The 25,024-nt window shown below is 36.8% G+C and overlaps 1 protein-coding gene across 1 annotated transcript in view; it reads right to left on the minus strand.

Moving 5' to 3' along the window:
• Window positions 1-1,841: 1,841 nt before the first annotated feature.
• The window catches only part of CWF19L2 (CWF19 like cell cycle control factor 2), an 84,349-nt gene continuing 61,166 nt past the window's right edge, over window positions 1,842-25,024 (minus strand). The window contains exons 13-18 of the mRNA XM_056328705.1: window positions 12,006-12,218; window positions 10,825-10,941; window positions 6,500-6,655; window positions 5,068-5,148; window positions 3,308-3,409; window positions 1,842-2,434 (exon numbers count right to left, since the gene is read on the minus strand). Of these exons, the coding sequence (XP_056184680.1) occupies window positions 2,294-2,434; window positions 3,308-3,409; window positions 5,068-5,148; window positions 6,500-6,655; window positions 10,825-10,941; window positions 12,006-12,218 (810 nt within the window). The 3' untranslated portion in view covers window positions 1,842-2,293. The remainder of the gene's footprint in view (window positions 2,435-3,307; window positions 3,410-5,067; window positions 5,149-6,499; window positions 6,656-10,824; window positions 10,942-12,005; window positions 12,219-25,024) is intronic.

Below are 25,024 nucleotides of genomic sequence, written 5' to 3' on the forward strand. Positions count from 1 at the left end.
AGAATCTCCCATTCTGAAAACTTCTAATAGAGTAAGACACAGACACATTTTCCTTTATCACCAGCTTGAGATTGTTACTCTTACTTTGCATTTCAGAGTCCTTTCTGGTCCAAAGAATATCACAGGTTTTGCTGAAACCAGAATAATACAGTATGTACAGATCATGAGTCAGAGGCCTTTTCTATGTAAAAGTTAGATAGGTTTTGTGAAACACAGTGCTTCCCTTGAGAAACACGAATTTTGAGAGAAGTGATACTATTTAGAAAAATTGCACTTCCAGCACAGCATTGGATAAAGACTTTTCTGTGGACTTTAAAGACAGTCACCTCTGCCACTTCCCAGCTATCATCCAGGGGGAAAGCTGAGACTGGAGGCAACATACACTTTCCAAGAAAACAATTTTAGTCACGCTTTACACTATCAAACACTGCACTTACCTAAATTTGCTTCAGCATCATCACATTCTAAGCAACTACTAGCAGCTACTATTTCATGTCCTATTTGCTCTGTAATCTCCCCAGCTGCCTAAGGAAGATCAAAACTTATTGGAGAACAGTAGAACTGGCCCTTTTATCCATGGCTTGCTGGTGAAAAACATAAAATCACTAAAATTACCACGACATCTTATTTTTAAGTTATTTCTCTTGCAGTGACACATTTACAAAGATCCTACAGAAAACAATTCACAGCACGGTAGTCTTCTATCTCTACCAGACTTATTTGACAAAATGGGGTAGGGGGAGAAAAAAAAAGTACTAGCTCTTCAGAAAAGTTGCAGAAGACCACCTTATAGAACACTTATTCAACCCTGTAATATTTAGTGATCCATTTTTTAATCTGAGCGGTTCACAACAGTTAGCGGAGCTGTACAGGGCAATGGTTCCACAAAGAACAGGAAGCTTGTTGAGAGACCTACACAATGCCTTAACCTCTCCTGTGCTAAGGGCCTTCCACTTGCTATTTGGAGCCTTTCTCTGTAGCACTGCAGTCTTTTTTTTTTTGCCAGTCTGCACCCTTTGCCTTACGCACCGGGAGGATTATATGGCGATGTTTTCATCAGTGTCCTTCTCTCCTTGTCCTGATCTCCCAGCTCTGCACTTGCGAAGCCCGAGCCTGCTATGTCAGGTTTCCCATGGAAAGTGATTGACAGTAATGCAAGAATCATCCTTTTTCCCCCCTCTTCACGCTTTCCTATCCCCATTTTGTAAATTTTACACAAAAGAAAAAACAAAAGCCTAGTGAGTAACACTGAAGACAGTAAGCCCACAGGCATTTCCCAGTGACATCCACACACAAAGCTCAAATATCAATTAAGATGCAACTCTTACCTCTGATCAGCGTGTGCCAACCAACTCTAACAGCATACCAAGCAGGAACAACCAGCAGGGAGTTTGAGCAGGTCCCAGTGAAAACTATATACAGTTATTATGGGAAAAGTATTATGGTGGACCACCTGCCACACTAGAGGTGATGCCCAGGGGAGATCACCTGGGGAGATCTCCGATGATTTTCTTCTTTGCTGGCCACCACAAAGTGTTTTCCCTTAATGTTCTTCCACCTTCCTCTCTCTCTCTTTTTTTTTTTTCCTGTTGTCATCAAAAGCAACTGTTACCATTAAAGCTGTCACTTGGCATCAGCTATGGTTTGTCTCACCATCCTTTGTGCAACAGGTCAGCTGGAAGACTACTTCATATTGAAAGAAGTAGGTACAAAACGCACAAAAAATTGCATTCATTCTTGTGCAGGGAGGAAACAGCAGGTTTATCAATCACAACCTATGTGAATGTTTGTGTTACTGCAATGACTCAACTTAAAGAACACAAGGACTCAAAATCAGAAAATTATTTTCCATACAGTTACCTTCTGCAACAATGTATTTGTGTTAATCAAATGTTCTTAAAACGTACACCATTTTCTACAAAAAGTCACCACGGCAATTAAGCACTGGCTCTATGCTAAATACAGTAATAAAAATATCAGTTGCCTCAAAGATCATAAAAACTTCCAAAAGCAGAAGGTACATTTTGAAGAACTCCAATGGCCACATGGATATTGTCCTTTTGGCTCATCTAAAACATGAAAAACTAAAACCACTGTACACTTCTGGTTTGTCAGGCTCGCAGGTTCAGGTGATCCACAGTGTCCAAGCCAGAAACAGGTAACCAGCAAATAAACAATATCCTTGGTTTTAAAATAGATTAGCAATACATAACACACTGGTGTTATTCTTAACATATGAAATACCCTTTAATATAATTTATGGCTTATATAGTCCTTGACTGCAGGGATGTACTCATTCTTTCTTTTTTGTAAAGTCATATGGTTTCCACCACTGTGCAAACTGCAACACCTTCTTCCTCTGACCCTCAAAGTTCTGTCTGATTCCTCTTCTCCAGAGCTGTGGTTCCAGGTCCAGCATGCCACCAATAATTTCCTTTGTAGGTAGAAGAAAGGCAGATAACAATAAATGCAAAACTACCATATTACTTAATACTATTGCACCATAAAGAAATACGTATTTTCAAATAATGACATTATTTGTCACTGTTTTCTCCAAGTAAATTAAAACTTGAAATTCTGAAAAACATATCAATTCAAAAATTAGAACTATAGTTGTTAGATGGTTGTCTCAGTAAAACTCTTAAAGCACAGCACAGCAACGCACTGCATAAATATCCTAACATTGCAAGACTGTCAATACGTTAGTACATTTGTGACTAAGAAAAGTTCAGAAAAAAAGAAAGCTGCCCACTTTGCTCTTAAGTCCTTCTGGAGTAAGTTAAATTCCTCCCCAGTCACTCTTAATGTTTTTGCAATATTGACCTTTTCAATAAATGATTGTTGTGACATAATAAAGAAAGGAGGGATTTATTGCAGCTCTTCCTGTATATACTATATACCACATGGAGTAATTTAACCATACAAGTATTTTACAAGGAGTTATCTCTGAGTGTGTGTGGATGCACCCAAATTTATACAAGCAGAAATCAGTCCACCTGTATGAGAGTACTACAGCTGTGAAAATGCTTAAATAGATGCAAGTATTTCCCATCTCTTAGATTATGTCAAATAACTAGAGTTTCTACGAATTCAAAAGAAACATGGATCTAGAATCACTGAGTATCAACCAGGGAAGAAATTAACTATTCCTTTATTAAACAAGGCAAGTGAAGATGGCTCACCAAGAAAAGCCAGCTACCAAACTGGGATAAGGTACAGAGTGACTGTTCTGGCAGCAGCTATTTTAATTACTTAAATTTTACAGAACAGAGTATAATTGGTAAATTGATCTTTTACATTACAATACCTTTCCAAAGTAATGAGGGAACTTGTGCTGATCTTCAATGACATGAGCAAATCCTCCTTGAAGGCCAAAGTCCACAGAAAAGTATGGTAATCCTTTAGGAACCTATACACATAAACACACATTTTCAGACATTTAACAGACCATAGGCATTTAGTTAACCACCCTAAAACTTAATGAATTTTAAAGTAGTTTTAGTTGACAGCATCACATTTTCTTTTAAACCACCTCTCAGACTAAGTATGTGTAGTGTAAAATTGCAACAGAGAAAGAAACAGTAAACCAAATGGTTAAGGGGAAAGAATAACACTCAACTACTAGACAAAAAGAAACCAAAACCTGAAAAGGTGGTTACTGGGTGGCAGAACCTCCAGAGGCCACTGCTGCAGCACCAGGTAAGAGATGGGAAGGGACCAGGCAGCAGCATGCACGCTGAGCAAATACCTTCCCGACTCCGCATCTCTGTATTACATGGGTTGAGTAGAAATGTTAAGACAACCACCAGCAAGTTGCATTAATTAAAGATAAAGTATTGTGTGATAACAGGAAATATTTACCAGTGGAAACATTAGCACTCAGGGGGAAGGGGAAACACCTCTATGGAGAACACACTACCAGAAAACCCCACTACACGACTGGGAGTTATCATTAACTTGCTGAATCAGATAATTTTATAATTCAGTCAGCCTACAGAGGAGACGCTGGTTATAGTGCCACAGCAAAACAGCCTTCAGTCTGACAGAGAAGTGGGATTTATTTATTGCTACAGTACTGCCAATAATTTCTGCTGTTTCACTACAACAAGTTATTTTCCACTCTTTTGGTTGTTGGGGGTGTTCCTGTGCAGATAAGTTTACAAAGCCTCAAACTCATAACCATTTCCTCTGGTACAGTCCAAATAACTGCACAATTTTCACAGAGCATGTTCCATGTGTTGCTTGAAAATTCCCTCTAAAAATAATTAAGATTTAACACAGAGGGGCAATATAGCATAGCAAGAAACATAAAAACACTAAATGAACTAAAAAAAATATCAAATCATTAAATAAGGAAAAAATGGGTCAGCAGGTGACACCTTAAGGAAAACGTCAGGTTTATCTTACTTGTCTGTAGCAATGTATCAGGTCTGGCAGGGATGGAGTTCATTTTTGTCACAGCAGTCCACACAGTAAACTACTTGTGGTAAAGTCTATATACTACATATCTTTCACTTTAATAGTAAAAAGATGGAACAATCTTCAAACCTAACAGTTTCAGTATTATTCCTTTACGATTTGCATATACAAAGACATTTCAGTTTAATATCCAGGAGACAGATAGGAGTTCTGGTCCCTTGTTTTAGAAAAAAACACTTAATAATGCTATTTACATTTTTGCTTCATAAACTTAGGAACACAAAATGCTGATCTAGGTCAAAGAAATAGACACAGCAATTTTTTCCAGGACAGTAATCTGAAAATCTTTGGTCTACCTTAATTCTTAAAGTTAATGAAGAAAATTATGCTGGTACATGTCCTCAGAGTGCCAGCTTTGGTCTCAACCAATGCTTGTGGCTCAGTTAACCAATTGTTGAAATAAATGGGAATCTTTTCCCTAATGTCAGTTAGGAGTTCAGATTCTTAATTCTCATCATACCAATGCTGTCTCCTGATGCACTAATCTAATTGTGTTCCTTTTCTTCTCTCTTTGAAACAGTTAATAATGAAAAAAATATGAGAAAAATTTGCTGAGAAATTCAGTGTTCAATAGATCTCGTTACTTACAGATTTCCGAACATCTTTTGAAGAAAGATCAATTAACTTCTTGTTCATGGACCACTCTTCATCAGACTCCATTATAGCTTTCTGTAAAATCATTTTATCTAGATGTGAAAATAGTCCTTCAAAAAGCAAACAAAGAACTAACTTTTCAATGTAGTGAAGGACAGCGCACTGCAAGTACCAATTCTTTCTTAACAAAGTAACATTATTTTTGGCAATCTTTCTGATTTCCACAACTAACTATAAAGACATCATGTAATATCTTCAAAATCACTTAATCCTGGGTGGGGTTTTTTTGTTTTGATTCAGGGTTTGTTTTGGTTTGGGTTGGTTTTTTTTTTAATTAACTTTTTCCAGATACAAATTATCTCTAATTAGTTTTAACTAAAAGGTCACATTATCTCTTTACTAAGCTCATAAAAAACCTCTTATAAATTCATTACAATATATTAGCTTTTTTTTTTCTTTTTTAAAAACAAAGAGGAGAACCAGCTTAGAAGGCTGATTGCCCTTGAAAAACTTTAAAGCTGCCTGTATCCTCCATAGTTTGGAAGTGGGTATAGTGTTTTATATATAGTATATAGTTTTAAATTTCATTAGCTGTGTATTTCAATAGTGGAAACTTCTGAAAGAAAGTTTTAAGCAAATGACTTTGCATTAAATCTTGTATGTTGTCCTTCCTTTAGTATTCAGACAAAATACAACATTTTACCAGCACCTGAAGCATAGCAATAACATCAGCCAGGTGAATAGTTTGAAAAGTGGTAAAAGTTACTGCATTGCTGTTCATTGTATTGACTGCTCCACTTCATCAAAAAACAATCACATTATTTCCAGAAAGAACAAAGAACAAATCAAATAATTTACTTATAAAAGCCAAATTATAATCCAGTTGCTGAAAGCTGAAAGGCCTCGTTTCAAAGCAAAAGCTTAAATGAGCCCTTCCTTACAGGGTCAGGGGAAAGAGACGAGAAAAGTGCTTACTGTATTAGGCTTACTGAAATAAAATGGGGATGAAACGTTGTATATCTGTATTTCTTAAAACAGCTGATATTATTTTCTCATTTTATGCTTGCCAAGCACATGCATGGTGTTTTAAGTTCATACTACAGGACTTAAGGAAGAAGTACTGCAATCCTTACAGAACTTCAAGAAACTACAGTTCTCTCTTCTTCCTCCAGTATTTCTCAGTGCAGTCAGACTTGAGACAACTGCACAGTGACATACAGCTCTTCCATTGACTACTTGAAGAACAGAACTACCTCACAGGGCTTGTTTTAAGATCAAGGAATATGATCAAAGAATCAATCAAGTAGTAGGATCAAAGAATCCACCTTTTCAAAACTAGTATTTGAATATCAAAAGAGATTTTCCAGAAATAGATTAATTATGATACATACATTGAAATGACCTGAGAAAAATCATTTTCACGAACCTTAAAGTAGATTGGAGCCATATCCCCTACTTCTTTTGGAAGAGGAATGCATTCATATACCATGTGATACCGTTTCTTCGTACTCATGTTTGTTTCTAGGAACACACAGTCCAAGTCTTTAGCTTCAAACATTTTCACCAACGCATTTCGAAACATCTGTTTAAAAAAAAAAAAGTATAATTTGAATTAACTTTCCAAAGCTTTCAGATAGAATATTTTGTATTATTTCATGATCATATTATATTCATAATATACTCATAATAACGTGGATAACAGTAGCAATCATACTAGGAAAATTCTGTAGTATTCTAAAATTTAATATGAACTATACTTCCTATGACACAAACATAGAAAGTCTAGAAAATTACTGTGAAATATGCATTATAATTAACACTACAAACACAGTTTTAATAAATACTGTGTAATTTTACAGTTGAAATTAAAACTACATTCAATTTCATAACTCTGATACTCCATAAAACAATATGGCTTTAACAGTAGATCCCAAGCTTGTGATTTCTAAGAAGGTAATGTGTTGCCTTGTTCTGACTATAGCTACTATTATCCTTTCACTACTCCTTCCAATTACACAGCGTTAAAAAAAAAAAAAAAAAAAAAAGACATTTCCACTAGGCATGCTTCACCTTTAAGGAAAATATTAATGTTGCCTCAAAAGAAAGCCATGGCTATAACCACCAACTTTATTATATGGAAGTTAACAAAATGTAGTACTTCATACATCTGGCCCCTTCCCCTTCATAGGGATTAGGTAGGTGTTGCACCTAGTCAAAGTGTATTTCAAGTTACGACTCTGCTAGCTTCAGTGCCAGGGCCTGGCACATGCCCAGCAGGCTCTGCAACCTCTCCTGCCTGCTGATGCTCTGGCCGCCCGTGCGGGTGGGCAGCTCTGACATGCTGCAGCTGTAAGGTGGGATCAGATGTAGCAAAAAAAGCTGGGGAAAAAAGAGCTACGAGAAGCATGGCCTGGCCCCTCATCACTCAGGAGCTGCAATTAAGCTCAGGCCCTCACTTCTGCTCCTTGCCTGAGCTGTTTCAGGGTTGCCTGTGCCCAGCTATGTACCTGGCAGATCTTGGCCCTGACTTGCTGACTTGACCTTGAACCTAAGTCATCACCGTAGACTTGTCTGGCCATCACTGGGCCATGGATGACCCAGTCTACTCTCATGGGACCTGATCCCTTCTCCTGGCTTGGGTACCATGGGACTGTGCCTTGCCAGTGAGGTGACTTCCCCCACTTGCCTTGCCCATCACCTTCTACCCTTGACTTGCCTTCCTATGGAGCAGCCTGCTCTAGCTGCTCCCTGACCCTTGGCAGTTGGAATTTGCATCCAAGATATGCAAGAGCATCATCCTACAGCTCACAATGTAGATGCTGAATGAAATTACCATGCATAGTACATGGCATGATTTCTGAGACACATTCAGGTTCATTTTCAAATGCACAAAAGATCTGACTGTGACAGGTGAATGTTTCTGAAAATATCTCAAGAGCTTGAAAACTGCTCTTTAAGAGTGAACATTTTTGTATTCTCCCTATACCATTTCCATAGCATAAACCAAGAAATCACTAAAACTGTATGAGCCTCAGACTACAGGTACCATAAATCTACGACTCACATAATTCACAGGTTATCTTTTTTGCACTGATTTTTTTTTTCAATTAACAGCGCTTAGATGTACAAACAACATAACTAAAAGGTTAATCTCATCTAAAGGTTTAAGATTCCCTATCTTAATTGGAGAGTTGGTGAATTAAACAAGCATAAGCAACTACACATATTCATAAGCATCAGCAAGTACTGAAGTAAAACAGATGGAAAACAAGTCACTACCAGGTTTTTGATGCAAAAGGACTAGAAATTGAGCTGTCCTTCTCCCCACCCTTCTGTCATCTTGCACAGTAGGAATCAAAATAAAAGTCTAAGAAACTTGGCCAAATATATATCTTAACCAGGTATTTAAGCTCTCCAAAGGTGGCCCTTGTGGCCTGGATTTTCCCTCCCAAATAAGCTGCTCCATGCTGTGACAAGAACACACTAGCACCACCACGCCTAAAACAACCGATGAAACAGCTAGAACTCTGTGAATACATCACTGTACCATGACTGATTCGGGACTTTACTTTGCAGAGTGACAGGCAACTCTGAATTAATAACTTTTTGTCTTCTCCCTCTCACCACGGCCCCCAGACCTCTACTTCTGAAATACAGCAAAGCAAGCAACTCTAGTGAGATAAGAGAAACATTAAACCAAAGGTTGGGAAAGACTATTACTTAAGAGTTGCTACCCTGCAATATCAACTGAAATACAAATCCACTGAAAAGCCTAGAATATCTGCAGATGTTAGCTAATGTTTCCCAGACTGCACTGTCTTGGGTTTAAATACACTGCACTTTTCTGAGTGGGCCAAAACATCAAGGAACATCAAGGATTATTAGCACTGGAAAGGACAAAACCGTAAGAGCAAGTAAGAGGGCTTGGCTTACGCTCGGATGCACACACCATTGATACATGTAACAGTTCAATACAGAACATATAAAGATATATATATCTTCACATAAAAAAATGGCATACATACTTACTTTGGCAAGTGAGCACACCAGTCTAAAGCACACAATACATTAAATTCAAGTGCTTGAAGGCATACGGTATAAAAGAACCCTTCTTGCTTTATTTCAACATATCTTAAAAAAACACCCCTGCAAAAGTGGTTAGCTAAAACGTGCTCAATACAACATTTTATGAATATCTGAACTGTGATTTTTCCCCTCAAAAGTAATACAAAATATGCCTCTAACATAAAAATCAGTTTAGTCACTGCGTAAGTGTATGCTTATACCCCTGCTAAAGCCTTTCAGGCTCTTCCTACTGAATTACATAGAAGCAGGGGGGAATCTGTGTTCATCACTTCCCAAAGTACATTGTTGTAAAAAAATGTTTAACCTGCCTATGAATATACTCACAGGGTCAATGAACAATGGTTTTACCAACTAGTTGCACTTTATAGCAAGGAAAATACTAGTGTTGAATACAGGAACTGCATTTGGTTACCTTTTCTTTATCCTATTTTCCTTCTCATACAAACTTAGAAAAAATATAATCTATTCAGTTAGAATAGTTTAGGATAAATTGAAGATATAGAATAAATATATTTATCGCTTCTCCCCATGCTCTGTTGTTCCTCCTGATTCCACTTGTTGCACTTATTTGCTTCTTATCCAACTTTCTTAGGCATTTCTGTCAATATATAAAAGAACTCCTTTCCCTGCCTGCTTGGGAGGGAGCATAATTTACCAAGAAACACTGTATACAAATTACATCAACTATAAGAATCAATGCGGGGAGCTGATTTGGAAAGTCAGAGAATCTATCTGCCAGACCTGAGGCAAGACCCATGTTACTTAAACCATTTCAAACTCATGAATTAACCTGTTTTTAAATCTAAGCAACTGCAAGCCATAAAGCCTTTCTCTAGTCTGAAACAGTCTCCAATATTTTGATATAAGAGGTTGCAAGTTGTTTTCCTCTTATAATAATCCTGATGGCAGTAGGGGTGGGGGAGGGGATATTGACAATCATAGTCAATCTCTTAGGCAGAAGCTTGTAACATTCTTCCCTTGATTTTCCTTTTCCAAGGAAAACAGAACTCAAAACCTTCAAAATGTCTTCGTAAGAACAGTTAGAAAGCATGACCCATTACACTTGGCAGTTGATTGTATTAATTATTTTCAAAAAAGGTAAGAAATTGGATTCTAACAGGGACCTCACTGATTTAAAGGAGGAGGAGATCGTTCTCTCTCAATTGGCATCCACCTAAACCCCAGATTAGCTTAAAAAACCTGAAGATATGTAAACAACCTGTCTTCAGCTTGTGTTTCATTATAAGTGATCTTTCTTCCCTAACAATCCTTTTCTTTTCCTTGGCACTCCCAAGGAAATCCTAACTGTGAAACCAGTTATTCGGCTTTCCGTTAAGGCATCAGCTGTACCCAAGTCACCCCCAATAGATGCTCCCCTAACCTCACTTCAAAGACCTCCAAAGACAGAGGTTCTGCAGCACTCCAGGCAACTTTTTCTAGTGCTTATAAATAAAAACTTTTCTTCAGTGTTTACCCTGCATCTCCCTTTTTCAGTATTTGACCACTAATTTTCATCTACAGTGCAAAAATGTTCTGCCCCTTAGTGGAATCAGAAAAGAACTGCCAGGCTGGAAATTATGAACATTGGTACTTATAACAAGTATGTTATTGTTCAAAACATTATTTTACAAAACTGTTAGAACATGAGACAGTTTCTTAGCTGACCTGGATTTCTTCCCAGATGTCTTCATCCAAAAGAGTGGCTGCAGTATGGTGCTGTAGAGGGGCTATCAGGCAGTGACCTTCAGTAAGGGACTCGTTCCTTGGTAGAGACAAGTAAACCTACAAAAAGCAAGCAAAAAATGAGGTGCCCATTTTTCTAGCATTAGTAACCTTCCCATTGCTAAGGCTACGAAATACATCATTTGCTAAATTCAAACCAATAGAAGCCATCACCTTCTAATTACAGCAAGGTATTAGTAATTTTAGTGTTTTTAAAAGGTCCTGTTATTCATCAGTAGCTCCAATGAACTAGTATTACCCAGAGAGCAGGTCCACCAATAAGGCAGTAATATCAGCCTTATAGGCCTAGTATCCTAACTGTTACAAAATCACACTGTTTAGATCTCTATATTGAAAGTGTAATGGACTATGTATGCATTTTTAATAAGAGATATATAAATGCATAAATACAGATGTATATTTGTGTATGTGTATATATAATCTATCTATATTTTAAAAATAAACGCAATGTACCATAATACGTATCTATTAATTTAATTCATTGGCCTATGAAAAGTCCCAAATCAAATGAAAAACATCAATAATAAATATATATAAAAATATATATAAATAAATATAAATATAAATAAATGAAAATAAAAATAATAATTAAAAAATTAAAACTTTGGAAAAAGAATGACAAAGCCTATACTGAAGCATTTCAGATGTTATAAATCAAAATATTTATGCAACTTTTAAAAGCATTAACAGAAACAGGAAGGTTCCCTGAAACAAACTTGTCTATTTCAAAGGATTTTAGGCTTAAAAATGGAATTTTCCACTTAAATTTTCTTTGATAACATTGAGATACAGTTCCATTCAAATTTCCTCCAGTGTAGTGCACTCTAATCTCTGCACTCAGATCTTTCATTATTGCTCCTGTCTTCCACAAATCCACAAATGTGAAGTTCTGATATCAAAGATTAGCTTTAAAATTCATGACAGATCTATATCTTTTCCTCCCTCACCCTTAAGGTTTTGTGAAATCAAATCGAAGGGCAAGGAAAATAAGATGCAGAACAATAAATCATTTGACAGAAGCAATTTTATTCTTAATCTCAGGCACTCTAATATCAACACTGCCTTCTTATTTTTACATTTGTGTTAAATTGCTATTTTCTTACCTTGGTGCCAATTGCAATAATAAGATGTTTAGAAAGTTCACTGCTATCAAAGCAGTATGGGCACTTTTCCATGTGTGCAGCAAGCTGCTGGTGCTCACGTATTGCTTTTCTTCTTTGTATTTCTTCCTCTTCCCCACTGCGCGCTCTTTTGGCTGCTTTGGAAACAAACATGTCATCCAGAGTGTAGTACTCTCTGTCAGTTTTTTCCATGAGCTGAAAAGATACACAGAAAAATGGCATGTGTATATAAAATATGCAAGAAAAAATACTTAGCTCTTTGTACTATCCTTTACTGAGAAAAGCACCAGCACTGCTTTCTCCCATACGGCATGTGCAGCACATGCAATGATCAGGTCCATCCCTCCTGAGTACAGTCATACACAGCTTTAGACAGTATAGATATTAAAATATAGACATGTGACAGCAGTGAGAAAGTATTTCAATATTATCTTGACATAACTTCAGCTTTAAACAGATGCACAATTTTTAAAATCGTATCTTATCATATACTTTATTCCTGTCTTCCCCCTCCTCCTCTCCTATCACTATCCAATAGATCATCATTTGTGAAGTAATTAGACCATGACTCTGTCCCTCATATTCCTATCCAGTGAAAATATGCCATTATTCTTACCAAGTGAACAGTATTAAGCCATTTTGTGAAGAAAAGAGTCTTTGTCTTTGATATTTAGCCTTTCCTGAGTGCACCTGTTGCTAGATATGGATAACGAACACAACTAGAACATTACCAGGAATAAGGCTGAATGATCCATAGGGGTTTTTTTGTTTGCTCATTAAATTGCTACATTTTAGTTAAAAACGTGCCACATTTAAAAGGAAATTGAAAATACCAGATTTGTTATGAAGACATGCTTGAAGGTCAGTGGTATTTTACAGGATCCTAATAGTGGAAACCCACACAAACTGGATACGTCTCACCTAGCCCATTTTTAGGAGGGATGAAGTCTGTAGGTGGGAACTGGAGGAACGGAAGGTGATGCAAGGTGACAGAGGAAATGGTGAGAAGGCGGGCTTAAGGCAATAGCAGCAAGAGACAATGAACAGAAAAGCAAGCAAAGAAAGCATGGTGGTCATGGGACTCAAACCCAAATGACAGTAGATTTCATTAAGCTCCAAAACTCATGGAACACTTTTTATATATTTATAATCAGGTTTTATCAATCTTTATTCTGATGACAAGCAAATCCCATGATATCTTACATAAATCAAAAATTAGCAAGTCTTGATTGTAAAAATTCATTTTTGAAAGGACTTAGAAAAGTATTTCCTTGTTTTCTGCTCTGGCTGCTCTACATAACTTTAAAATTATATGCCAATAATACCCTAAATATTCAACACATATAGCTAAAGCAAATGTAAAAAGCATTCAAAATATTTTTTCAAGTTTTTCTCTTTAAATGAAATCCCAGTGCTGCAATACTTCTATGCTACACTCTACTATAATTTTACCTTGAATAGTTTCAGTAATCTCCTCATCAAAATGACAGGGAGAAAAAAAAGACAGCATGCTATACAGATTTCTTGATATTGTAGGTGCTGGTCCTTCAGAGTCTTGGCAGATTTATGTATGAGTAGTTTTGCTCCAAGAATTGCTAAGGAAATGGTAGAAGTGTCTTCACAACAAATCCTAATATTTTTTAGAACACTGACTGGGTTGCTCTAGCAAAGGACTAATATTAGCAGAGGCATTTGGAAGGCATACTATCATAACTGAAGCACAGACTCCTAATGAAAGAAAATCTCCCAAATATCCCAGATGTAGTTTATGTAGATAACCTGATATTAAAAAAAAAAAAAAAAAAAGAGATTTTATTTTGTCGGGTAGATAAATAACTTCCCCTGCAAAATAACACACACAACAGCTCTTGCTTTTCCTAAATATTGCAGTTCTCCATTTAACTGCTTATGTGCATTTCCTTCAAGAAGCCACTTGCAGACCAAACCCAAGTTCAACAATTCAACTCCATCCTTGTAATTATTTTACAGCAATGCTGTAATTCTGTATTTAAAATAATATTTAAAATCATCAGGAAACTCCTGAGCTTCAGAAAAAACACTCAAGTGATTTAGGTGTCAAAAATCAAGACTGTTCTTCTGTCATATAAACACAAGAAAAGTAAAATTAAAGCTTCACTACAAGAAACACCAATAAGCACTACCTACAGATGGCACTACTTTGTTATTACCAGAAGTAAATGTTTACTATTTTCTTTGTTTGTTGAGGGGTTTTGGTTTTTGTTTTGTTTGTTAATAAAAAAGTCTGCCATGAGAATGCAAACACACATGAAACAAGACAGCTGTCAGATACAAAGAAAACAAAGAGTGGAAGTCAAAACACCTTGGCGATCAGCAGTATAATACGCAGCACAGAGTACTGCTACTATTTTGCTCTGTTTGCACTTAGTAGTAGTCATGGGAATTCCTGTTTTTTTATGCACGACCTCTTTTAAATAATAGTACTTCTCAAAACACTCTACACATCCTCCTGTGATGAAATAAATATTCATCTTATTACATAGGCTGGATGATGCCTTTCTTCAACAGCGGATAAAGTACTGTATAAAATGAGTTATCTAGGACCCAAAACAGAATGCTCACCTAAAAAGCAGTGAACTTTAATAAAGAAAGTGCTGTCTAAAGACCAGACTTGGTTTCTCCTCATACAGTCATGACCAATAGAAGATCCCTACGCTTCAGATGGTAATTCAGTAAGACCAAAAAAGAAATGATGTAACTGTTCCTGAGGAATTTTACTTTTCTGCATCACGTTCAATACAATATGAAAAAAAGTCATAATTCAATGACTCAAATTTAAGGGTAGGTCTGAAGCAATATAAAGTCCAATACACAGCCTTGAGTGGAATCCATGAAAACAAGCATAATCCATAAGACTTACAAACAACCAGCCAGCCATTCGCAAAAGCTGGAGTCACCCAAAAGAACGGTGAGAAAGATTCCCCCATTGTAACAGACAGTTCTCACAGTTCTTCCTGGAAATCCAATGGTAGAATGTCAGGATTCAAAATTAAAAGTCCTCAAAGTGAAGGGAAACAGTGTAAAAGATTAAATATCACTTTCATTTTAATATTACAAAACAGGCTATATACATAGGTGGAATCATGTGCATACATCACCCATTCAATGTAAGCTCCCAGTGCAGGCTGGAACCCACCCAAAGTACATGCATTAAGCTAGAGTAAGTCAGGGAGAGTCTTAAACAAAATTTTGGATTTTTTTCTGGAAATATAAAGATCTGTAGAAAAGTTATTCATATAGCTAGAGGCCATGGGAGCCAGACAACATTGCACTTGTGGTTTAAGATGTAATATAAGTTGGTCAGGTGAAGCACACTGAGGAAGTAAAATAAACCTAAGATTCCTTTGGAGAAGGAACAAGATAAGGTAGACAGCAATGTAGCATTTTGGGGAGAGAAGCCATAGTAAAGCCATAAATATAGAGGAGGAGTGTTCATAGATCAGGTTCAGATTACCTCTACCGCAGAGTCTCTACCAGCAATAAAATTATAGATCCCATTCCAATACTAATGAATACCAGAAGATAATAAGGAATGCAAGGCAGCTCAAGAAAGCAATTCCCCAGTTTCAAAGGCATTTATTAAGTGCTTGAAATAGGAAGGGTCTAAGAAAAAAGTTATTTTAAATATTTCTACCTGCTTGTGCAATAAAAACAACAAGCATAGTCATTAATAATTTATGCCCAGCTGGATGATATTCAAGCACCATAACCTTCCCTAGCTCAAGAAAAACAAGTAAGGACAAAGTGGAAAAATGAGACATTATTTTTTCCCCTTTTTCATACCTTTAAGGAGTTTACAGGATCTGTATTCAAGCCATAAGTCTAGTACATCGATGCATAGTGCCATTATATCGCAGCTCTGAGACAAAGAGATCCAGTTACAGATGGTCACCCTGTCCCTGAATTTTCATTTCTTGCTGTGTTTTATCACATCCTTTAAATGACTTTAAAAGAGTGTCAAAACAGGATATATTTTCATCTCTAAAAACAACAGCCATGAAAGGAATAAGAATTTATTCACAAGTCCTGTATTACCAGTGTCCTTCCAACATACCTCAAAACAGCCCAGGAAGTAAGAAACCTAAAACCAGGCAAAAATATCATCTAGCAAGAACTGCGTACTACTGAAAGTCCATTCAGCAATGTTTTCTGCCTTCATAACAAACAAAAAACCACTAATGACATTTATTCTGTAATATTGGAATAGTAGCAATAACATCACTAACACATTCCTTGCCAGTAGCAATGACAAAAAAATGCATTTTTTAAAGCCATAATTCCTTAAATATGATTATCCCTTGAATCCTACAAATGCTAAACATCAATGTGTCAGAAATGAAATAAAATGTAGTTGCTACCATGGCAGACTCTTTAACTGCTACTCTAAATAACGGCTTTTTTGAAACATTATTTGGGAGGAAAATGGAATTTTCCTTCCAAAAAATTCATATTCTTACTTTTACGGTAAGGTTCCCAGTGTGCTCCCCCAATTGCATTATTTGGCTGTAACAAAATCTCTCAAAAAAAGTTAAAGGAGAACTGAAAGAACAAGAAGAAAGCGTTCTCCAAAATGCCAGAAGGAAAGCAAGTAATCATTTTAAAACTGATTTCTTTTATAGATACCTTCTTCTACAGAAAAGATGGAGCTAGTAAAAATCCAAAGAAGGAACTACGCTGATGTATTAAGAGTTGCTGGAAAGCTGCTGTTCTGCATCAGCTGAAGTATCACACCTGTTAAATGTGAAAGTCAATACATTCTGGAAGTTGTGTATTTAGTTCCCTCACCAGGCTGGTTATTGCTTGCTATTGCCCGCGCTGTATTTCAGGTGCTGCACACAAATCAAGGAGAAGCATCTCTGATCCATCAGTTTTAAGTTGGCATGTCCTACAAAACATCACTGAACTGCCTGAAGTTAATATATGAAATTCAGACATCTACAAAGGCAATGCACCTGAAGTCCTTGTTTCTACCAGACAGTGGTCAAAACAAAGAGCTGACCTTACATGCTCATAAGACATATCATCTCCACAGTTCCTTTTCTTCTCTTTCTCATTTCACTTTTTTGTTCTGGGCTCATCTATCACATTTTTCCTTTATCTGCGCTATTTTCCAACCTTCCCTTCTCTTTTGGCAAGCACCAATTAACCAGAGAACACACCGGCGGCTTTAGGACTCTTAGCACCAGGTTAAGTGACATAGCTGCCTACACCTCATAGCATAATTGTGCAACTGTGAAATTTCTACCATCCGTCTGATGGGGGATTTTCCACAAGCAGGATGTAGTTTTGGTTTAAGCAACAGAAAGAGCATCGTAATTTTGCTTGCCTTGGCCAAGAAAGGCCTGTAATGCACAAACACTTAAACAGCAGTCAGGGAAAGCATCCAGACTTCTCTCAGGAGCAGATAAAACTCACTCTTTGGGCTCCCATTTGGACAGCTCAAATACAGTGCACATGTGGCCAAAATGCAAGAAAAGGAAAGAGATCTCTAACCATTCAGCACAGGAATTCAGAAAGAGGTCAGCATCTGACTGTGCATAAATGAGAATGACTTGAGAGAAGAAAAAATTACAGTGTTGTATTTGCTGATGAAATCCTTAACGTGATAATTACCATGAATAACACAAATATATTACATTAATAATTTCATTATATAACATTCTGCTCATAAAATAACTGAATTCTTTTTTTATTATTTTTTACATTACTGAAGCCATCAGACATCTTGGCATGGGGCTATCTCCTAAAGTAACTCTTGCAGATCAATGTACAGGTATGCTCCAGGGTCAGCCTCGTTTTTCTGCCAACACATGTTCAGATTGCTGGAACTGTATCTCATAGCTTCATCTTAAACCAATTCTGTTTTTCTTATTCCAAAGCAAAATCCTTGGAGTCTTATATGCTGCTGGCTGCCTACACACTCCATCTGAAGTGTGCTGCATGTTGTGTCTCTTATCTCTCCCTCCGCTGCTATTCCTTGCTCTTTGGGTGCGCCCTTTAGAAAGAAATCCCTACTGAAGGATTTAATATTACTGTGATACCGAAAAGAAATCTCAAGAGATGGAACTCCTAATCATCAGGGATTATTCCTATATAAGAGGGCAAAACAACATACTCAGAAGTATTCAAATTTCCTCTGAAATTTGGGGATGAAACAGGGTATTTCATTGAACACAATTAGCTTGGTAACAAAATATACCTGCATCTTTCTAGTGTGGGTTATTTTCACCTTTTTTGTATGCTTACTTTTCCACTTCCTTCCTTGTTCTATTTTGTAAGCAACTACTGAACTTCTGCTTTTCCTGTTTTCTCACTAACACAATCATAGATAAAGTCACTTCCATATAAGCTAATAATAGTGCATCTGCTTAGAAAATTTGTGAAAAAACATCCATAGATTGTATAAAATGTATCAGTTTAGTTTTAAATTGTCATGGCAACACTGACGTCTTCAACTTTAAATGACAGAGTTAATATTTGTGGAATGTTGTGCTCATATTTTGAGAAGCTGCAATGAAGAAGAAAAAACTATTATTTTAGAATATAGACCTAAGTGACATATGAATATATCTCATGAAATTTATTTGGCATTTAGCATCTATTGTTTACAACAAAATCACCTCAGAAAATAGTCTTTCTGATCTCAAATAGCATTTGCTTAAGCCAAATCAAGACAGAATTTTATCATGTTAACTTTATTACAACTCCAATCTCCCTACAAGCACAGACATCTGAATTTCTAGGTTTAATTCAGTATATAATTCAGCATACAGGCACTTCCCAAGCCTAACATCCCAGTGAAATAAATAATATTTTAAACACATAGTATCAAAGGATTTTAACAAAAGCACTCTGTGCATTGATGTAAGGCCTATGTTACTAGCAGCAGGAAAACATGAATCATTGTGATAAGCAAGGTAGTTCAGGACTATCTTTGAGTAGCAGAAGTCAAGGAAAAACAGACAGAGTACTGCTCAGTGGTTATGGACCAAGCTCTTTCTTGTTTCAGCAATTTGAAAACTGTAGATTTTGCTATAATTAGGTATTAGGACATATAAAACTTTATATGCAAGTCAGTGAAATGTAAACCAAATAAAATACCTTCAGCCATGTAATTCTGCTATTAAAAGTGTGATTAGCATTTAACTTCACAGTTATCCCTGGCCATAACTTTAACGCCTAGAAAAGATTGTCCTGCCCAAGTCTTCATTTGCAACATATCTTGTAATTTTAATGTAATTCAGAAAGAATGCCAAATGTTTTACAGTCATTTAATATGGGCTGCATCTACACAGTTCCTCCTGTTCACAGGTCTTCTTTCCTAACCCAGCTGTCACTGATGTTGGTTTGTTTCCACATGCAGGAACAGCTTTAACTGTCCACACAAACTGAAGTTGTTTAGTGCATTGAACTGAAATGTAGTAGAATGCAGAACAAGGTGTTTGAAATTATTTTCTCTTGGGTTTTCATATTATTTTTTCCACAGGAAACCATGCACATGCTTAGATCCTTATGTAAATGTAAAATGCAACAGTGCATCAGAGCTCTGTTAGTTTTACCACATCTCTTAAATACTGTGCTACAATGGCTTCATCATGTAAAGAAAAAGAAGAAAAAGCTTTATTACATAATGGTAGCAGCACCAATATTTTTCATTTTAGCTTTTACAATGTTTTTAGACTATTATTTTGGTTTATGGTAATGGAAATGCAAAGGTGTGCAACAGGTTGGTTTGTAAAGCAAGAAAAATGAGATAAGGCTGAAAGCAATTTTCCATTTTACAGACTTCAGAACCAAGGCATGGAAACATGCAAATTCTCCTTTTGCAAACATGTAATACCAGCATATGTCTTTACTAAATCCATAAATGAAAGTCAGCATTACTAACTGTCCTGGTTTCAGCTGGGACAGAGTTAATTTCATTCCCAGTAACTGGTACAGTGCTGTGTTTTGGACTTAGTATGAGAATAGTGTTGGTAAGACACTGATGCTTTGGTTGCTGCTAGGCAGCGCTCACTCCGAATCCAGGACTTTCAGTTCCCCGTGCTCTGCCATGGAGCAGGTGCACAAGAAGCCGGGAGGGAGCACAGTCAGGGCAGCTGACCTGAACTAGCCAAAGGGATATTCCATACCATAGAACGTCATGCTCAGTATATAAACTGGGGGGAGTTGGCCAGGAGGGGCTTGTCACAGCTCAGGGACTGGCTGAGCACCGGTCAGCAGTGGCAAGCAACTGTACTGTGCATTACTTGGTTTTCATTCCTCTCTTCTTCCTTTCTCATTACAATTACTATTATAATATTTTACTTTATTTTAATTATTAAACTGTTCTTATCTCAGCCCGTGGGTTTTACTTTTTTTCCGATTCTCCTCCCTGTCCAACCAGGGGACACTGCTTAAATTCACTGCTTAATTTTTTTTCTGTTTAAACTCATGTTATGGATTACTGCAGACTTCTAAATAAAAGGAGTTTACAGACAAAATTTAAATGGTCTGATGAACAACGCAAATTAATCTTTCTCACTTGCTTTTAGTAAAACGTAAGAAAAAAAAATGCCTTAGTAGAATTTATGTATGCATATAGAAGGTAATTTATATTGAAGTAGCATTATAGAAATCAATCTCTGTACACCCACAAGCATCTATTGACATAAGTGAAAGTATTACATAAGTCTTAACAGCAAGAATTTGAGAAAACTGAACTACTTACAACAGTCAAGGCCAGAAGGAACTACAGAGAGTACTTAAAGCTATCAGTAATGAAAACCTAAGTTTTCACACATATTTTGTACTCTAAAACTGGCAAGAAAAAAAATAATCAGTTTTCAAATATTTTGTTGACTTTTTTGTATCCTATTGTCATGCTTCCATAGCAGTGAGAGCCCAAACTGCTGTCCAAGCTGAAGTAAAAAGTAGAAATAAAGTAACTTCAAACAGGTGGGGTGTTTTTTTTCCTTAAGTGTAACAGTGAAATATGAAAGAATCTGACTTTAAGGCCTGCTTTTTTCCATATATCAAGAAGATTATTGTTGGGGATTTGATTTTTGTTTAAAAAAAAGCTTTTTCACCACTGAAAATTAAAAGATCTGGGGCTTTTCCATGATGTTCATAGATTTGACAGCATGCAAGGGGTGGCTGTAGGAGAGGCTGTACTTCAAACTGTCTGAGACAACTGACATCCACACCAACCTGCTTCGAAGTAGGTAAAAAGTAACAGAAGGTAACGGGCTCAAGTACAACGGGGTTGTATTAGAATCAAGACTAGAAAAAGAAGAATGAGCAAGAGAGGAATGACAAATCAAAATTCACTTTTCATCTAAATTTAAAACATAGGCTCAACAGGTAAAGAATTAGCAAGGAGATGGCATTTTCCCTCCATCTGATCTCATGGAGCTCTTGAGAAAAGGAAACTCTACAGATGGGAAAAAGACTTCTAAGGATAAGTATGGCCTGACCACAAGATAGGTTTAGTTTGTGAATCTGAGGGGGAGTCAGGCAGGAGACAACGTTATATAGACCATCATTTGCCACTGGGATTAGACAGACGTTTCACAGATAGAGGTTCTGGGCCTATGCACTGATATTTCTTCCAAGGCCAATTTAAGAAAGTAAATTATTTTATGAATTATGTCTTTCTATCACAACATCCCCATCCCCCTTTACAAAACTGCAATTACAACATTATCTTCAGAGATTCATAACAACTATTCTGTATATGATTTGAAATACCATTAAAACACTAAATATTAGGAAAGTAATATTCATGTGGAGCAGAGCATTCAGCTGTGTAAAAGCTGGAGGATATGCTGGTCAACCATTCTCATTCTGTTCCCATTTATGAGAGCAGTGCCCATTTCCTCTGTCCTCAACAGCCGTGTGTGGCTGGAATATTATTTTTTTTGGCATAGCCTGGGAAAGTGGTAAGAACCCCGGGAAAATCCATGAAGGAAATAATAGTGCTGTAGTCCATACGCTTAGCGGTAACCACAGCTGACCACAGCTACGACTGCATGGGGAATTACACTGCTAGATGGTCCAACATGTCACAGCAGTAAACACGCTGCACAGGACTGAGGTGATGACGACACAGAGGACTTAGGCTCCTCTGTTCACACTGGTAAATTCACACTGGATTAAAGGTGATAATAAGGGTGATCACACTGAGCACCAAAGCGTTGTAAGGACTGGAAAGCCACCTTTCTACCACACACTGAACATTCACTGGACTGAACAAGATACAGACAACAGGGAAGAATATAATCTGACCATAAGATAGAAGCTCTAAACAAAAAAAAAAAAAAAAACCAACTCAGACATATTTGACTATATTATGGTAGTAGAAGATCCTTAAGTTCAGTCTAGTTTTACTTGGCTGAGCAGCCAGCAATTTTACAACTAAGAAATGTAATTTTAAATATATATATATATATATAAAATTTTGGATAATTAAAACAAGTTTGGGGTTTTTTTTTCCATTCAGCTAAAAAGAGGCATCCAACTGAACCCAAGGACAAGCCACCCATCACACACATTTTCCCACAAATCACATTAGCATCAGATTTGACATTAAAACTTGTGAAAGCAAAAACACCACTGTAATGAGAACCAATCGTACATTAGAGATCTTTCTAGAAAGGCTGTGGTTAAAATATACCCCATATTTCATTCTTCAAGAGCAATTGCCTTGTCTGCAGTAGATAACTTCCATCCCAGTAGGCACTGCTAGGAAATCACAACAATCAGTCAACAAAAGCAGTTTGGACTGATAAGATGAATGAAATTATTCAATAGAGTTTAAGGGATAGGATCTCCCTTCTCTCATCCTAGGTAGGATAGAATTTATGGACTTCCAGCAGCTTGCTCCCACCGCTCTTCTGAAAGATAACAGATTCATTTTTGTGGATATTTTTTCCACTTCTCAAATGAAGTCACAAAGAGAAAGTAAAGTGTCAAATTTGTGTACTATGTTATCAAATTAAAACTGACAAAAGAGGTTTGGTTGCTAGACTTCCTGCTGGGCATAAAACACCTTGCTGAATCCACTTCGGAAAGAAGCAAGATTTTTGAAGATTGTCTCATTGAGCCACAGATGAATGCAGATACTTTGTGTAGTACAGGTTTATAAAGTACATAAAGAAACCATCTAGAATATCTACGGTGGCAACCAAATTTTTCAGGCTGCTGCCAACACTTCAGCAGTGAAACTGATTTGTGATGCTGTGAACAAGAATGCATTCTACAGACATGGAAAGACATGGAAAACTCAGGATGCTGAGGAGCCAGTTTCTTCATTCAGGATCAAGAAACAGCACCATCTGGAGTAGACCATCACATTTTGCAGTGACAAGAGCTGGGAATCACCTGTACAGAAACTATGAAAAGCATTTCAGATTTTAACAGAGAAGAAAAACTGGCATCTATGACATTACTTTTCATAAAAGCCAAACAAAATTACCTTCAAAACCTAAATGTGACATTGCATAAGACTGGAGAACTTCAGTACCACTCATTAAAATCTGGACAACAAAAAATACATTGCAACAGTAATTGACAAAACATCTACCTTGAGCACATGCTCCAGCACACTTTGCTAGTAAATCAGTAACATGGTTTAACCTTAAAAGATTAGTCAAGAGCTAGCTATTCATTCAGGAAGCTTGTTCTAATAAAATAAAATGATGTAGCGCACCTTTGCCTGGTAACAAAAACGAAACACAGTACACAGCATCTGACCCAAAGCTTACTGGAGTCAGTAGGCACTTCAGAGCCTTCCCAAACTAAAATAAAGCAGTTCCATAAGCTAGGAAATGCAATCCAGTCTTTTACAATTATTAACAAATTTTATCTTTAAACAAAATCAAAAAAAAAACAAACAAAAAAAAAAAGAAAAAAGAAAAAGAAAAAAGAAGCCTTTAGAATGAAACATACTAAACTTAGTTGTTGCTCTAATCCAGCATGATCATTTTATGCTGCAAAATCAGTCTCCAGCCATGGCTAACATGTATGGGGAAAAGCATAAACAAAGCATGTAGAACTGAGACACTCCTGCTACACACTTGCAGCTCAGCATTTCACTGTGGAAATCCTGAACCAAAACCTGTCTAGATCTCCCTATTTAATATTTACCAATTAAACTGCACTTCAAAGTTACTGTATCTTTTTCCTCCCACTTACAATTAAGGCCTCCACAGCATCTTATGCTCTATAGTGTGAGTTCTACAATTTCCTTCTTCACTGAAAAATAAAAAAACCCCAAACACCTCCTTCATGTTAAACTCTGCTCTGTGAGCACTTCACATGCAAGAAACGAAAATAGTTATTTTCTAATAATATTTTATGCTAATTGTGTGTTCTAGTCTACCAGTTGCCCCCAACACGCCGCCCCACCTCTGCCCCCCCACCCCTAGCTGAAGAAATTTTGCTTACTTAGGTTTCATTCACATTTTGTGCCTTTGACCACAGGGTACGCTTTATAAGCTTGGGTAGTATTCAGGCTATGGGTGCACTATCGTAGCCTTTCATGTTCTAAATTGGTCCTAAATTCCCATTTTTCACAATCTCCAAAACTCTCTTTCTCTTTAATCACACCAGCACCGAGATGTCTGCAGACTTCCAATGACTCTCAAATCAAGCAGTAACAGCCTCTTGTGGTATATGCAGAGTTATGGCTTCACTCAGCTTCATGATTACCATCATTTTGCGCTCATCAGCCCTAACTTTCAGCTGAATTTATTGCCTCTATATTTATGGTGGTATCTCCTTCTCCTTACTTGAGAGGTCTATAGCATAACTGCCTGTGTCTCAGCTAGAAATCTTAATTCCTTTTATACCCAAAATGTCTTTCAGACGGCACTCAAAATAGGACAGATGACTCATATCATTCAAATATATACATCTCTCCAGCAACTCTCTAAAGTGAATCTTAAGAATCTGCTCAGGTATGTTTCACAACGTTAGCAAAA

Source organism: Falco biarmicus, chromosome 2 (genome assembly GCF_023638135.1).
Source record: "Falco biarmicus isolate bFalBia1 chromosome 2, bFalBia1.pri, whole genome shotgun sequence".
Taxonomy (NCBI): Eukaryota; Metazoa; Chordata; class Aves; order Falconiformes; family Falconidae; genus Falco; species Falco biarmicus.